This window comes from Astatotilapia calliptera, chromosome 8 (genome assembly GCF_900246225.1).
Source record: "Astatotilapia calliptera chromosome 8, fAstCal1.2, whole genome shotgun sequence".
Taxonomy (NCBI): Eukaryota; Metazoa; Chordata; class Actinopteri; order Cichliformes; family Cichlidae; genus Astatotilapia; species Astatotilapia calliptera.
In genome coordinates this window covers 24,341,595-24,356,916 of record NC_039309.1, presented here as the reverse complement: position 1 = coordinate 24,356,916, position 15,322 = coordinate 24,341,595, and the positions used below count along the sequence as shown (strand labels likewise).

The 15,322-nt window shown below is 46.6% G+C and overlaps 1 protein-coding gene across 3 annotated transcripts in view; it reads left to right on the top strand.

Annotated features, from left to right (window-relative positions):
* Positions 1 to 15,056, top strand: part of jmjd1cb (jumonji domain containing 1Cb) — a 117,607-nt gene extending 102,551 nt beyond the window's left edge. For all 3 annotated transcript variants that reach the window (XM_026177543.1, XM_026177542.1, XM_026177544.1), the window contains 17 exons: positions 340 to 2,764; positions 3,780 to 3,981; positions 4,591 to 4,805; positions 4,889 to 5,041; positions 5,187 to 5,276; positions 5,402 to 5,526; positions 7,047 to 7,281; positions 7,396 to 7,613; positions 9,169 to 9,507; positions 9,605 to 9,773; positions 9,861 to 9,951; positions 10,062 to 10,192; positions 10,919 to 11,041; positions 11,298 to 11,437; positions 11,541 to 11,717; positions 13,003 to 13,134; positions 13,742 to 15,056. In XM_026177543.1, coding sequence (XP_026033328.1) covers positions 340 to 2,764; positions 3,780 to 3,981; positions 4,591 to 4,805; positions 4,889 to 5,041; positions 5,187 to 5,276; positions 5,402 to 5,526; positions 7,047 to 7,281; positions 7,396 to 7,613; positions 9,169 to 9,507; positions 9,605 to 9,773; positions 9,861 to 9,951; positions 10,062 to 10,192; positions 10,919 to 11,041; positions 11,298 to 11,437; positions 11,541 to 11,717; positions 13,003 to 13,134; positions 13,742 to 13,834 — 5,058 coding nt within the window. In that variant the 3' untranslated portion in view covers positions 13,835 to 15,056. The remainder of the gene's footprint in view (positions 1 to 339; positions 2,765 to 3,779; positions 3,982 to 4,590; positions 4,806 to 4,888; positions 5,042 to 5,186; positions 5,277 to 5,401; positions 5,527 to 7,046; positions 7,282 to 7,395; positions 7,614 to 9,168; positions 9,508 to 9,604; positions 9,774 to 9,860; positions 9,952 to 10,061; positions 10,193 to 10,918; positions 11,042 to 11,297; positions 11,438 to 11,540; positions 11,718 to 13,002; positions 13,135 to 13,741) is intronic.
* Positions 15,057 to 15,322: the final 266 nt, after the last annotated feature.

The window sequence follows — 15,322 nt, the reverse complement described above, 5'->3', positions numbered from 1 at the left end:
GTAGCGGACACATTCAGGCATCAGAGTCGTATATTTGTCTGTCATGTGTAAATATTAAAGCACATGGGCCATATCAGCGCGCTACCCTGTTGTTATCACTTTGTTAAGAAGCAAAGCTGATGCTGCACAGACACTTTCAGCTAAGCTTGCATGTCAAATGCCTTTGCAGACATTTATTTTCCACTTGATTAAAGTCTATGGATCGTCTGGCCCTTGCTTCCCGTTTCTCAGTGTAGCCCTCATTTAAACTGACTGTGATGGCCGTGGTCTCTGTTTTAGTGACAAATGTAGGAGAAAGTGTGAGAAGCGTTTCTTGCAGCGTTTCTGTTTTCTTCTCAGGAGGCGCTCCAGGCAGCAGACCGCGCCTGCAAATACAAAGAGGAAAACCGTCAAATCCTGAAGGAGAGCATTGAGGTCGCTCCCTTCACGGCTAAAATACAGCGCTCCGTCGACCCTGCGATGGACAGGGACAGAGAGAGAAGCAGAGATTCGAGCTTTTGTGTTCGGATGCCGGGTCTTCCCTCGCCAAGCCCCAAGACTAGCCACGCCCTCACTCATACCATGCAGTCAGAAAAGAGCAACTATTACACCACGCTGTCTAACAGTGTGGTGAATGAGCCTCCCAGACTCTACCCCTCCAAAGATGTCGGTCCTTACTATGACAAAGTGTCGATGGGGGCCCCGGGGGTCGTGGCCGGTGTTGGGGCCGCCGTGCAGAGCCCAGGAGCTCTGTCGATGAGCAGCTACCACACCAGCTCCAAAAACTCCCTCTCCAAGCCCCCTCCTCTCATCAAGCACCAGCCGGAGGGAGGAGAAGGTTTAGCGGGGAAAATCACGGAGCAGCTCAGTCAGCAGGTGACCCTCGTTCAGCCGCAGCATCAGCTCCACGCAGGCGTAGACAGGATAGACCGTCGCAGCCCTGCTATTTCTCCTCCTTCCTCCACGTTGTCCTCTTCATCTTCAGCCTCTAACCAACACCATCACCATCATCACCTGCAGCAGCAGCAACAGCTCAGGGCAATGCCATCTCTCCACCGAGCACCTGTCTTCCATCCACCCACACAGCACGCGCTGGAACGCAAAGAGGCTGCAGAGAGGGAAAGAGCCGCGCACGGTGGACGCCTCTCTCCTCCAACCCTCACTCCCATTCAGCCAGTAACTGGTAGCAAAACATCAGCAGAGCAGCAGAAGCCCCCCACGTTGCTGCCAGAGCTCAGGGACATCAAAGGTCACGGGACTGCTGCTGCCATCACCTTTGTGGCCTCTGCCACCCCCGGAGAGATGGCGGCTCCATCCGCAGATGGGTGCAAAGGCAGAGACTTGATCGAGGAACGAGGAGGGGTGTGCTCTGGGGATAAGGGGTTCTCTAAAAATAAGCCCCAGTCGGCAATGGCATCGGTCATTGTGCGATCGTCTATAAAGTACGACAGTCCCGTTGGTGCTAAGAAATCTGGTGCTCTTATCCACAAAGAGCTCCCCCAGGGGAGGTTCTACACATCGAAGTTTCAGGACGAATGTCCACGAGAACCTGCAGCAGGTAGGGTCATCCAGCCTAACTTGAACCTGGAGGGTTATAAAAAGACTCCTGTGCCAGGTGTGTCAGGACCTGTGGGAGCCGGTGCTACAAACTCTGTGTGCAGGACTGCCATTTTAGTCTCCTCAGCTTTTGGCTCTCAGAGTAAAACCAGGAGTGCTACTCCTGAGCCAGTTTACTCGGCTCGATGTGACTTTGCAGCGCTCAAACCTGGCACTGGGGGTCGGGTGCTCTGCCATATAAGACCAGAGACGGAAAAGGAGCTCCAGGAGGGCTTTGGCTCACACGCATCTCCAGGCGTCTCTCTGAATCCTGCGAGTGTAGCAGGAGCACCCCGCCCCAGCCCAAGCCTTACCCCAACACCTAGCTCAATCTCTGGCTCGAGTCAGCCTTACGCCTCTTCGTTTATCCACCTCAAGAAGCACAAAGCTGCTTTAGCTGCGGCACAGTCCAGAAGCAACCTTTCTACTCCTCCCTCGTCAGTCACAGCTGAAAATTCTTCCTTAACTGTGGATTCCACTGAGAAAACCCCCATTTCCAGCTCCCCGCCTCCACCTGCTACTAGTCAGGCCTCCTCGGTCTCGTTTGACAGCAGCAGCAATAGCTCAGCGAGCAGGAGTACCACACCAGGCAAGTCAAGTCCCCTGCTTAATGGCCAGTCCCTGGGATCAGCCTTACCGAGCTCTGCGCAGCCCAACAACTACCACAAGCTGAAGAAAGCCTGGTTAACCCGGCACTCCGAGGAGGACAGGAACACCGCTACCACTACAAGCTCCAGTATGAAAGTGGAGAAAAGTCCGAGCACCACTACCACAAGCAACACAGCAGCAATGTCAGAAATGATCAAGCCCTGTACCGTCAATCTCAGCGCCTCCACCTCCAACGAGGTCGAGATGAGCAAAGACATTGGAAGCAAAGGTGACAGAGACAGACAGCCTGAGGACAAGTTGGCCGGAGCTCCAGGAGGCGGGGAGGAGAGAAAAGTGGGGTCAAGGAGGGTGAACAAACGCACATACGAGTCTGGTTCGGAGAGCGGGGGAGATGATTCTGACACCAGCGAGAGCAAGATGGAGGGCCGAGCCAAGCGTCAGCCTAAACCGACCTACAAGAAGAAGCAGAACGACATGGCCAAGAAGAAAGGAGACAACGACAGAGAGGAAGACGACGTGAAGCCCAACGGCATCTTCAGATCAGCCCGAGAGAAGACTAAACTCAAACTGGCCAGCAGCAGTAAGTCCTCGCTCGTGTCTCGCTGTAGGTTTGTGTCACTGCTGTTAGGGAGCATGCAACAGTGTTTTTGTCACAGCAGTGCAACTGGGAGCTGTGGGGGTAACATTTACACAATGAATCAGTGTTAGCCAGAGTCTCTCACGTGTTCTCGGGAAGCTCGAAGGAACAAAACTGTGTAACAGATCAATGAATCATCCTCCTCCTGAACATAACACGGGCTATATTTGCAAAATGAGCAGCTGCGATCATAAACTCAGGGAGTAGTTTCGCCGTGCTCATACTCACGCACACTCTAAAGAGTCTGAATATTCTTTCTGAGCACAGCTTTAGTATTTCTGCATGGCTTCACTTTCCAGAAGCATCATCGTGCATGTTATACAGAGTCCAGGTGAAGGTGTTGTTTGATGTAACAATTACATTTATAAATGAGTATAGGTGTCTGACACAGCCTGCAGCTCAGCCTGGCAGGTGCAGTAAGGTTTCCTTCATTATGAGCTTCTGCCTCTTTTCTGTTATTATTCTTTTGTAAGTATATTTAAACTTTCGTGGCACTGCAGGGACTGCTCTTAATTCTGTTGTTACAGTGACAGTGAAGATATTCTGATACACAGGAGTGACAGTTATGACCTCCCAGCTTTAGCTTCATTATCACATAAAAGGTTGTTTGTGTAGATGCTAAACAGCATGTGTGGCATGAAGCACCCATGTGACTGCTGGTCTCATATGTTCTATCAGAGGATATAATATTCATTCTTTCTGAAGGGAAACTGCTTGGATGCTTTTCTTAATCAAATGTTATTTATTGAAGTCACATTACTCAGAGTGATTTCTGTAACTTCAGATGAGAGAAAATGTGGCAAAGACGTGAGCGCGTCTCCATCTACGCCCTGCTTATAAAGAAAATCTCCTCTTTTATCTGATGTATTTTCTGTGTTTCTCTTGACGAGCAACTCTATGTTAATATTTAAAAATGAAGCGTAGTCACAGTTAATGATTATGATGTTATGCATGTTAGATGGGATCCCTCGCTCTGTGCTCAAGGACTGGAGGAAAGTGAAGAAGCTGAAGCAGACGGGAGAGTCCTTCCTGCAGGATGATTCATGTTCAGAAATTGGCCCCAACCTGCAGAAGTGTAGGGAGTGCAGGGTGGTCCGCAGCAAGAAAGGGGAGGAGCCCGCTCACTCCCCCGTCTTCTGTCGTTTCTACTATTTCAGACGGTAAAGCACTCACTCTATGAACTCTCCTGCTTTATCTGTGCACTGGCTCCTTCGTAGAGTGCCACACCTGCTGAGATTTACCTGAAATGATCCGTCCAGGTCATATTGATGTTGTTGTTTCCTCTGTGGTAATAAAGTCTTTGTTTGAAGCAGGCTGCCTGGGTGTTAGACAGTTTCACCCATCCTGGCTAACACGAGTCAGACTATTGAACTTTGTGTGTAACAAGTTAACAGTTGTTTGTGACATCAGGCCTCTTCCGTGCTTCTGTTTGAGAGTAAAAGCTGCTTTAGTGCGTGTGTCTGTTTCTGCAGTCTGGCACTTTAATGCTGGATTCAGAGTAACGTCATGTTTAAAACTACATGCGCTTTAAAAACATGTCACACTTTTGGTTTTTTCTCAGCTATTTGATTAAGACTGTAAGGACAAAATAAGCAACATTTGTTTTTTTGTCACCAAAAACACGTCCGAAACCAAAATACAGTCACGCACAACCTTGTTTGAACATTTTTATAGTAGATGCGCTTCTTTCATCAGCTTCCTCTTTGGACAGCCAGCCTACACGTGTGCACCACCTTACTGAGATAGCCTTCATGTTTCTTCTCATCTAGGCTTTCCTACAGCAAGAATGGCGTCATCCGGATGGATGGCTTCTCCACTCCAGACCAGTTTGACGATGAGGCCCTCAGCCTGTGGGTCCCGGGGCCGATGGAGCAGAGCCACCTGGACCAAAGCACAGCCAAGTACATCCTGAGCTTCATAGGAGACAAGTTCTGTCAGATGGTAGCAACAGAGAATACTGCATCCAGCTGGATTAAGAAGGATGGTAAGTTTTCTCAAAAATAGTGTCAGAGTTTAGATGAACACGTCTTAGCGTGTTTTCCTCTGAACCTTTATCGTGTGTTTCAGCCAAGCTGGCGTGGAAGCGAGCAGTGAGAGGGGTGAGGGAGATGTGTGACGCATGTGAAGCCACACTTTTCAACATCCACTGGGTCTGTCAGAAATGTGGCTTTGTCGTCTGCCTAGACTGCTACAAGGCCAAGGAGAGAAAGAGCTCCAAAGGTCAGTGTGGCTTATTTGGACAGTTCACCAAAAGTCAGAAGCGGTTGAACCGGAGTCTTTTTCAGCAACATGCGCGTGTATGTAACCTTTCTCTCCACTGTGTCTGAGTGTGTTCACTGCGGGACTTTTTTCTCTCTATGATCAGATAAAGAGCTGTATGGATGGCTAAAGTGTGTTAAAGGCCAAGCCCACGACCACAAACACCTCATGCCCACCCAGATCATCCCTGGCTCAGGTACAGTCCATCCTAGCTCTTTGTGTTGCTATTTCCCTGAACAACAGCTGGTGTGTAGTTTTATGACTGAATGATACTTTGCAGCACAATTATTTAATATTGTGTGTTTGATTTTGATGTTTCAGTGCTGACAGACTTGGTGACGTCCATGCACGCCCTGAGAGAAAAACACAACATAAGCTCTCACTGTCCCTGTGCCAGCAAACAGAACCTTCTCACCAAACTGCCTGCCACCAACGGCGTCTCACAGGTACCACACCCTCTTCCAGTCAATCACATCCTGACTCACTGTCAAGACTTTCTGAAGAGGTGCTGAATTTAAAATGTGCAGAGTTCAGGTCAGAAAAACCTGTTAGCTGTGCTTTTGTGGCAGGTCGCTCACTGCTGAAAAGCAGCATAGTGCGATGCTGCCTGTGATTGTTAGTGGTGGTAATGTAGAGTGAGATGGGTGCATGGCCCAACACGCTGAGAGTTAGCTGAAATGATCATGACATGTATGTTGTTCAGTATCACAGGACCCCGGGCTTTGGATTTCTTCAGGTTTGTAGTCACATTTCGATATAGAGATAAAGGCCTGTGTGTTTGCTCAGCAGTGCGTACACACTGCAGATCTACTTCCTCTGACATTGGATTTGTGTTACATTGAAAACGCTTGTTCTCTGCCTCTGACTCATTTCATTAATTTCCATGATACAGAGCAGAACATGTAATTCCACAGGATGGTGCAGCAAGTCAGTCTGGCCTTGACTGCAACACAAAATGATGAATCGCAGATGGTTTATTTATACAACAGCAGGCGCCTCAAGGTGCTTTATACTGTAAGGTCGACCCCACAATAATACATACAGAGAAAAACCCAACAATCATATGACCCCCTATGAGCAGCACTTTGGCGACAGTGGGAAGGAAAAACTCCCTTTTAACAGGAAGAAACCTCCAGCAGGACCAGGCTCAGGGAGGGGCGGGGCCATCTGCTGTGATTGGTTGGGGTGAGAGAAGGAAGACGGGATACAGACATGCGCTGGAATGATAGCTCATAAGACAGATATGTTAAGTGGGACCACTGGAACATGAGTGCTGTCACCAGTAAACCACATTTGCAAAGAAAAGAAAAGATAAAATGGGATCAAGAGAAAAGAATAGCTTTCACCAGTGGGCATGACTCGTAAAGCAAAACAATAGATGATAGATATCGATCGGGCCATTCACAGCTGTAAGCACTGACCGTGTAACGTCATTGACAACGTTTTCTAAGTGATAGGTAGGGTGGGGGCAGTCTTTTATGACATTGTTATGATGCTACCTTTGTGGCACAGACTAGATCAACATGTGTGGGTCGCTGTGGTCCACTGCTGAGTGAGAGACACAGGACCTGCAGCCGACACCAGCCACATCATGGTTAATAGCTTTTACATACAGAAATGGCATCATCGGTCCATCAGTTCCTGCACTAGAGTTAATCATAGACTGTGGTTTAGTAGTAAGTGAACCGAAAACAGGTGCTATTATCTGGGCTCTTCTATCTAATGAATGGTGGACTTTAAGCAGGCTTAACAGTAGTTTTCTAACAGCTTTGTGGTTGAACTAATAATACAGTAGCTGTGTGTGGTGATCATAGCTATCTATTAACCCGTAACCCAGGGGATATCAATACTGTGGACAGGCATTTTGCTTGGTCACTGTTTAAATAAAGTTTATTCTTCCTCTGACATGAAGGCTTTGTGATTTCATGCAGTTAAGTGAGTTCATCCAACTGTTCCTTCTGTCCAGGTTCTGCAGAATGTTCTGAATCACAGCAACAAGCTGTCCCTGGTGAAAGCTGAGCCAGGCTCTCTGCAGACCTCTGACCTAGGAGGAGTTAAGTCAGAAACTAACGGAGGAGGTGGTGGAGGAACCAGTCCAGGTAACGACGGTGCAAATGCTCCCATCACCCCGCCAGAGTCCCAGTCGCCTCTGCACTTCCTGGCAGACTTGGCAGAGCGGAAATCCAGGGAGGAAAAGAAAGGTGAGAGGAACAGAAGCCACAAATTATTATTAATAATCCGTCCACACCATTAACTCTTTAAGTTTAAATGTTTCGCTGAATGTGTAGTTTGGCTCCGTCCTCTTTTTGTAACAGAAAACAAAGAGTCGGTGGTGCTGGGTAAATCTGTGAAGGAGGACAAAGAAGGGGACAGCCTGGAAGTCCTGCAGCAGTGCAAAACCCCCTCACTGGGTAACAGTACAGAGCAGGGCTCCACACTCAGAGATCTCCTCACCAGCACAGCAGGGAAGCTGAAGCTGGGCTCCACTGACGCAGGAATTGCCTTTGCACCGGTCTACTCCGCTGCTTCACAGGTACACAGAGTCTGCTGTGTTCAGTGTTTAAATATGATTCATACAGGTATAGCCACTTAAAATGGCCTAAACAGCAGATATGGCGATGTCTTGTGTAGCCACCAGGGGGAGCTGTGTGGAGGCACATGCATTTATGTAGCTTGTAAAGTGTACAGGCATTCTGTAATTATACCAGAATCATAACATTGAGCCTAAATACTGATACAGACATCTGTGTGTAGCAGATCAAATACAGATTGTGCAAACTGAACAAGCAGGATAGGAGACAGGAAGTGATGCGTGCACTCTGATTATTGGTGACTTCTGATAATGAAAGCATAAAGTGATTATTTAACTGCACTGCTAATGTTCTTGCATAAAATGCAGAAACTAAATGTGAATCATTCATTTCTGGATCCTGAATGCAGCAAGTTTTTTTCTGCACATCTCTGATAAATCGCTGCAATAATTTTAAGGCCAATATTTTTCAGGGACAGATAAGAGCCCAGACTATCATTAGGTCAGTGACAAATATGCTCTCCATGCCTGGCAGTGGTTCTGAACACTCGTACACAGCCCTCTTTGCAGGAAGTATTTACAGAACACTGTTATAAAAATCATTTTCCCAAACTTTATGACATTTTTAAAATTAGGCCTGTATAGATCCTCAGTCATCCAGGTCATGGTAGTCTGAGGAGCTTGGAGCAAAAAGTGACTGGACTGGAAGTTTCAGCCGAGAAGCTTCTTTAGTTCTAATCGGTTCTCTGACAGCGGTTTCACCCCAGACCTCTGCTGATAGTGACCCATGACTTTCACGTCGTGGTTCATTGGATGAGCCACATGATCAACAGTGGGTCAGCCACCCTCTGAAGAGAGGGCTCCCACTAGGACCTAAATACCCCGGAACTCTCCACCATTTGGTCTTAGAACTGAAGAAGCTTTCTGGATCAGAGATGAGACGCCTTCAAGAAACTTAAAGAAGTCAGTTCTCTTTTCTTTTCAAGCTCCTTCTTTCAGGAACTGAATCAGAGAAAGACCAACCTTCAAACTCTCTTATAGAAAGTTACAGTGACAGTCTCCCCTCGCTTAGTCACAATATAGACAAATGATGGGTGGCTCAAGACTTTTGCACAGTTTAAAGAAATTTAAAGGATACATTAAGTTGTAACCCAAAAAACAAATGCAGGACATGCTCACAATTCAAACAGGAGTCTGAACAAGTAACAAAGCAGCAAACGGTAGGATAACTGATCACCTCCACTTCTGTTTTTGGATGTAAGAGGATGTTTGTGTGCAATCATTTATTTTTTTATTTATTTAAGCTGCACCTATTCTTTTAGATTTTTGCTCCAAGGAGCCAGACTTTTGTGTAATTGTCTAAAGCGGCCTCGAGCCATAGTTCTCCCGTCTTTCTGAAACTCTTTAAAGTTTATCTTTGGACATGGGCTGCTTTTTCAGTCCAGTCCTACCCGACCACTTCCCATGTCCCAGCATAATGTAAAGAAAGGAAAAAGAAACAGAAGCCACAGGTTTTTATTTCCTGTAATATGTGTGATCCTCTTTCCTTTTTCTGTAGACTGGGAAGGGTGGGCGGAGCATGCCCAATATCCTCGATGACATCATTGCTTCGGTTGTAGAGAATAAAATCCCCGCCAGCCGCCAGAACATCACCACTAAGTTGTCAGCGAAGCAAGAGCCCATCACCCTAAGTATCAACAATAACGCCCCAGCTGAGGAAGCCAAAGCAGAGAAGAAGAAGTCAGCACCTGTTACTGCAGCAGAAGCGGAGGACTCGAGCAGTCAGCATCCAGACATCCCTCACTGCTGGCTGAACAACAGACGGCTACTGTGGCTCAGAGATCACCGCAACCAGAACAACTGGAAGCTCTTCAGAGAGTGTTGGAAGCTCGGACAGGTGCACATCCGTGTACAGCAAGTCGGTTTAGCAGTGCTCCACTAAGCTTCATCACCCTGGTGTTGAGATGCATTGTGTGTCTTGTGTGTTTGTGTAGCCTGTGCTGGTGTCTGGGATCCATAAGCGACTGAATGCCAGTCTGTGGAAGGCCGACTCCTTCAACCAGGAGTTTGCAGACCATCAGGGAGACCTCCTGAACTGCAAAGACCAGGTGCTGTCCAACTCTGGGATCAAGGAGTTCTGGGATGGATTTGAAGACATCACCAGTAAGTTCATCTGCATTTAGTCTTGTGAGCATTACTATGGTAAACCATCAGTGACCGAGTCTGACTGGATCCTTTGCAACTGTTCAGAGCGACCAAAGTCCAAAGATGGCGAGCCCATGGTTTACCGACTGATGGACTGGCCATCTGGAGAAGAGTTTATGGCCCTCATGCCTTCAAGGTACACAGCACCGGTGTTGATCCTCAGACTGCTTTTAAAAACAGGTCTGAAGGTACGTAAATGACTCAGTAGTGACGACGAAGCCGTCTAAATACAAGTATTCATTGCAGATATGATGACTTGATGAAGAACCTGCCTCTGCCAGAGTACTCTGATCCAGAAGGGAACCTCAACCTGGCTTCTCACCTGCCTTCATTCTTTGTCAGGCCAGATCTGGGGCCAAGACTCTGTTGTGCCTATGGTAAGAGGAGCCGTCAGTTTATATCTAGCAGTGCCAGATTCTGCTCATCAGAATCAACTTTCTGGGGCTCATCGTGACATTGATTTCTTTGTTCCTACAAAGAAACTTGAAAATGATGCTGAGTGTGTCAAGGTTGCCTCCACGTTCCCAGTTGGAGTCGAGGTTTCCCAGAAAACCATTTTCTTTGAGAAGAAAGCCCTCCCACCAACACTAGCTGTTATTTTGAGTTTCAGTCCCCAGGACATAAAAACTACACATTTAAAGGTCTTAAATCGCATCTTATTTACCAGCTCATTACTTTTTTGGCATAGGAGCAGGATGACCACATATATAATATAATGTGGGCGATCGTGGCTCAAGAGTTGGGAGTTCGCCTTGTAATTGGAAGGTTGCTGGTTTGAGCCCCGACTCAGACAGTCCTGGTCGTTGTGTCCTTGGGCAAGACACTTCACCTACCGCCTACTGGTGTTGGCCAGAAGGGCCGATGGCGCGATATGGCAGCCTCGCTTCTGTCAGTGCGCCCCAGGGCAGCTGTGGCTACAACCCTAGCTGCCTCCACCAGTGTGTGAATGGGTGGATGACTGGGTGTGTAAAGCGCTTTGGGGTCCTTAGGGGGGACTCGTAAAAGCGCTATACAAATACAGGCCATTTACCATAATACTCAGAACTATGTGTATAAAGTTCCACACATGCATTATTTTAAGTGCTCTTATGGTGTCACTGTAGGTGTAGCTGCATCTCAGGACCAGGACTTTGGGACTGCAAAACTCCACGTGGAAGTGTCCGATGTGGTCTCTGTTCTGGTCTATGTTGGAATAGCCAAAGGCAATGGAGTCCTGTCCAAAACTGGTAAGGCTGGTGAAACGTGTGAGGGCTAACAGGAGCTGTTAGCATTACCTGAATCGCTGGCTGAGAGAAACTTTGTCAAAGAGTCAAAATGGAGAAAACTAAACATGAGTTAATCTGTGGTTTGTTTACTGTATTATGTCATAAACTAAACGACTGTTAGTTTAGATTTTTGAGAGCTGAATGACATAGATACAGTTTGACAAAGGTCGTTGTTAAAAAATGATAATACATGAACGACGAGTTTGTTTTTCTGAAGGAGTGTTGAAGCGTCTGGAAGAGGAGGATCTAGATGAGGGGGTTCGAAAGAGATTAAAAGACTCGAGTGAAACACCAGGGGCGCTGTGGCACATCTACCTCAACAGAGACATGGACAAAGTCCGAGACTTCCTGCACAAGGTCGGCACTCGCAGAAACACACTCAAAACGTGAATTTAGTGAATTTCAGCGTAGCGCTGACCTAGAAAACCCTTTTCCTCCCCTTCAACAACAACCACCTCAGCTCTCTAAGGAGCAGGGTTTGGACGTGTCGCTGGACCAGGACTCCATCAGAAAGCACGCATGGTACCTGAGCAGGAAGCAGCGTCAGCGGCTGCTGGATGAGCATGGCGTCCAGGGCTGGACAGTCGTTCAATTCCTGGGAGACTCTGTCCTTATACCTGCAGGGGCCATGCATCAGGTATTTACCACACACACACACACTGATCACTAACTGATAAGGACAACACGTCCAACTCTACCAAATGTAATGCAGCAGAAATGAAATCAGTCTAATAGTCGGCGGCCTCTTTGTGAAGCGCACAATTAAAATAGAGGAAGTGATGGTGTTTGATGTTTCATAGTTTAAACTGAATGCAGCGTAGTTGACATTATTTCTTATTATTCTTATTGCACAGTGGAGCTTTCACACAGTTTCACACAGTTTGGGTGATGGTGTGATTGTACGTAATATTGTGGCAGCAGATGGTTTACACAAACTAGTCATTTTGAGTGTGCCTGAGCTGCTGCTGGGTCAGGTTTCAAAGACGTCAGGCTCTGCGTGCGTGGCGTTTCAAACAGTCATCAGCTGTGAGGACTGGTTACTATAGTAACTAACTAACTAGAAACGCACACTCAGACACACAGCTGCCAAACAAGATTCAAGTTTTGAAACAACTGCTTCCCTACAGAAAACTCTCAGGAAACGTCTTTCACCGTGAGTGAAAGACGTTTCCAGTCTACAAAATATCCCGTTGTTACATTATCATATCTATAGTGTTTATCATGGTGGTAACAGTGTAAAGACACATGGTTGCCTGTGGGGGAGAGACGGGGAGGAGGCTGCGCTTCATCTCTGAGAGATCCATACATGCTGTCTCAAACGTGACTGGGTGAAAGAGGACAATGGAGCTACGCTCTGATGTATATAATATACATGTAGAGCAAAAGGTTTGGGAAAGAAAGACTTCTGTTTCAAATGATTCTCCACGCCGTCTTTAGAGCAGGTCACATGATCATTCCGTGGCAGGAAAAATCTAATTTTTCTTAAAATTTATACTGATGTTGTGAAAAAACCATAAAAGCTATCGAAGCATGGTTTTAGTCAATAACAGTCCAAAGTCTTGTGACCCATGTGATGTTTGAATGATGTTTCTGTGATCAACTCTGGCCGAGCAGTAGGCCTTCAAAGTGGCCTGCGTTTGTGCCTTTTTCAGATGTGTTCCCATTCAAATGAATGGGGAACAATTAAAAATCTATTCGTTTTGGGGAATTTTGCAAAAACCACCAAAATCCCCGGCACACCGTACCCAATCGAGCCGCTTGAAACGATATATGGAAGCGTTGTCTCAAAGCTACGACGCGTTTCGCTGCAAAGGTTTAGGCAGAAGAAGAAAAATAAGAAGAAGAATATTAAATCTGCATAGGCACACTCAATTATCGATGTGTTTGGCTTATTTTTACTTGATATTCTGTGATTGTTGCAGGTCCAAAACCTCCACAGCTGTGTTCAAGTCATCAATGACTTTGTGTCTCCTGAGCACGTGGCTAACTCCTTCCACCTGACCCAGGAGCTACGACCCAACAACGAGGAGGTCAACTATGAAGACAAACTACAGGTAATACAATACACGCCACACAAAAAGCGTCAGCAGAACACCGAGCACAGCAGTCTCGTTGTGGTTAAAGCTCTGTGGCTGAGTTAGACTCCGTCTCCGTATCGTCTGTATTCTGCTGCGTTTGTGTTTGAAAACCAAAGCGAAGTCTGTCAGAGGGGCAGTCATCATCAGAGGGATCTTATTGTGTCAGACAACGACATGAAAATGCTCCACAGTGGGAGGTCAAGTTCAGTGACTCTTGGTGAAGCCTAGCAGCTAGCAGTTCTACACGAGTCAGTCAGAGCAGCCATACCTTCACTGCTGCTGCACGCTTGTTATGAAATATCCACACAGGGGAAAAAAACATTTTGGGGGGGCAGACTGTGAACACAGCTTTTAATGCTGGTTGGTTATATGGCAACCTATGGGAATGGACTTGTTTGTGGAGCCTCAAGGGGTCCTCAGAGGAACGGCAGCTTCTCAGGTCCAAAGGTTGCTGCTTGGCAGTACTGGGTGTGTGTCTGCGATTTGACAGGCTGCTTGACGTTTGAGATTTGAACATAAGTCTTGTAAAAGAAATGGATGAGGTCCAGCACTTACACCGTGTCGCCTTGCTGTTTCCCTGCAGGTGAAGAACATCCTGTATCATTGTGTGAAGGAGGCAGCGAGTTCCCTTAGAAAGAGCGGCTCTGAGAAAGACGACGAGGAACACAACTCATGATGCCCTCTCAGCCTCGTTCATGCCTTCCACAGATGGCTGCGACTCCCATCAGCACCTCGCCCTTTCCACACCCTCCTCCTTCTGCCATGGAGGGCTGTGTCACGTGACCACAATAAATGGCTGGCTCAAAGCTGGTCATGTGATCCAGAGGACCTCACAGTGTGACCCACATTCATGTCACACATCCAGTGGCCAGTGAGAGGCACTGCCGCCCTTGTCATCACCCCAAACCTTTAGTGCCAAGAGGAGACAAATTGAAGAGCAGCTGGGCTGAGAGGGCTGAAAGCCCCACAGGCTCCAAACACAAAGCGAACGCTGGCTGGGAGCCTCACTAGAGCCAGTGTGATGGAGTGAATCAGCACTACAAACCTCCAAACGCGTCTGCATCCAGCTGAAATGCAGTTTCCACGGAGGCTCAGACTGTCGTAGCAGCACTGGTGGAGCCGCGCTCACTGCTTTGGACGATAAAGGCCAGGAACTCTAACCTATGGCAGCAGCTAACACAGCTGATGGCGTCAGCATCACCAGCAGCATTAGGATCAAAACTGGCATCTCTGATGTTTCGAAAGGCAAAAAGACACACGAGGGCGGAAAATGCAAACCAGAAATCTCAGCTGTTTTAGTCAGTAGCCTCTGCTGCTCCCTCGTTTCTCGTTCCTTCGTGTCGTTCTTGTCCTTTTTTCTAGTTTTGTTGTGCTTTTTTTTCAGGATTTCTTTCATCTAACCTTGTTTTATCTCCTCTGTGAAGATGTATTTATTTCATAGCTCTATTAAATGCAGTGTTATTGAAACAAAATGCATTATGTAAATGTGAGTTGTACAGTTTGTTTTCTTTTGCTGTTTTTCAGTTGTAATACGGCTCTACTGTGATGGAGGACACACACACACACACACACACACCAGCTAATGCCTGTACTTTGGGAATTGTTGACGCTCTACAGTCCTCATGCCATAAATACATTTTCTGAAAATGACCTGCCAAACTATTGTAGACTGTGTAAAGTTGTATTATGTAAAGGAAAAAACAAACGAAATGGCTTATACACGTCAGCATTTTATGAAATAAGTATTTGCTGTAAAAATGAGACATTTACAGAAAAGATGTAATTTATTTAAGAAAAGAATTGATTGTCTTGTTTTTGTTAGGATTTACTATGGTGACATTTTGAAGTTAAAACATAAAATAAAGAAAAAATGAACTATAATATGTACATATATACATCCACTGAGGTATTTTTTTAAAACATGGCTTGCTTCAATTTCAAATTTTAACTTGCAAGTGTTACATGCTTTGTACATTGAAGTTCAAAAGGGTTTTACATTTTCCATTAAAATGGATTTATCTAAGATTTGCTTTTGTGTTTTTGATTGAGGGCTGAGGGTGAACGGGAGCTGTTCACAGGGTGCCGTCTCCTTTTCCCGACCTCTGGGTGGGAGAACTGATAAGGACAAACGACGTCACAGCGGTTTCCTTAATGTGACACAGAT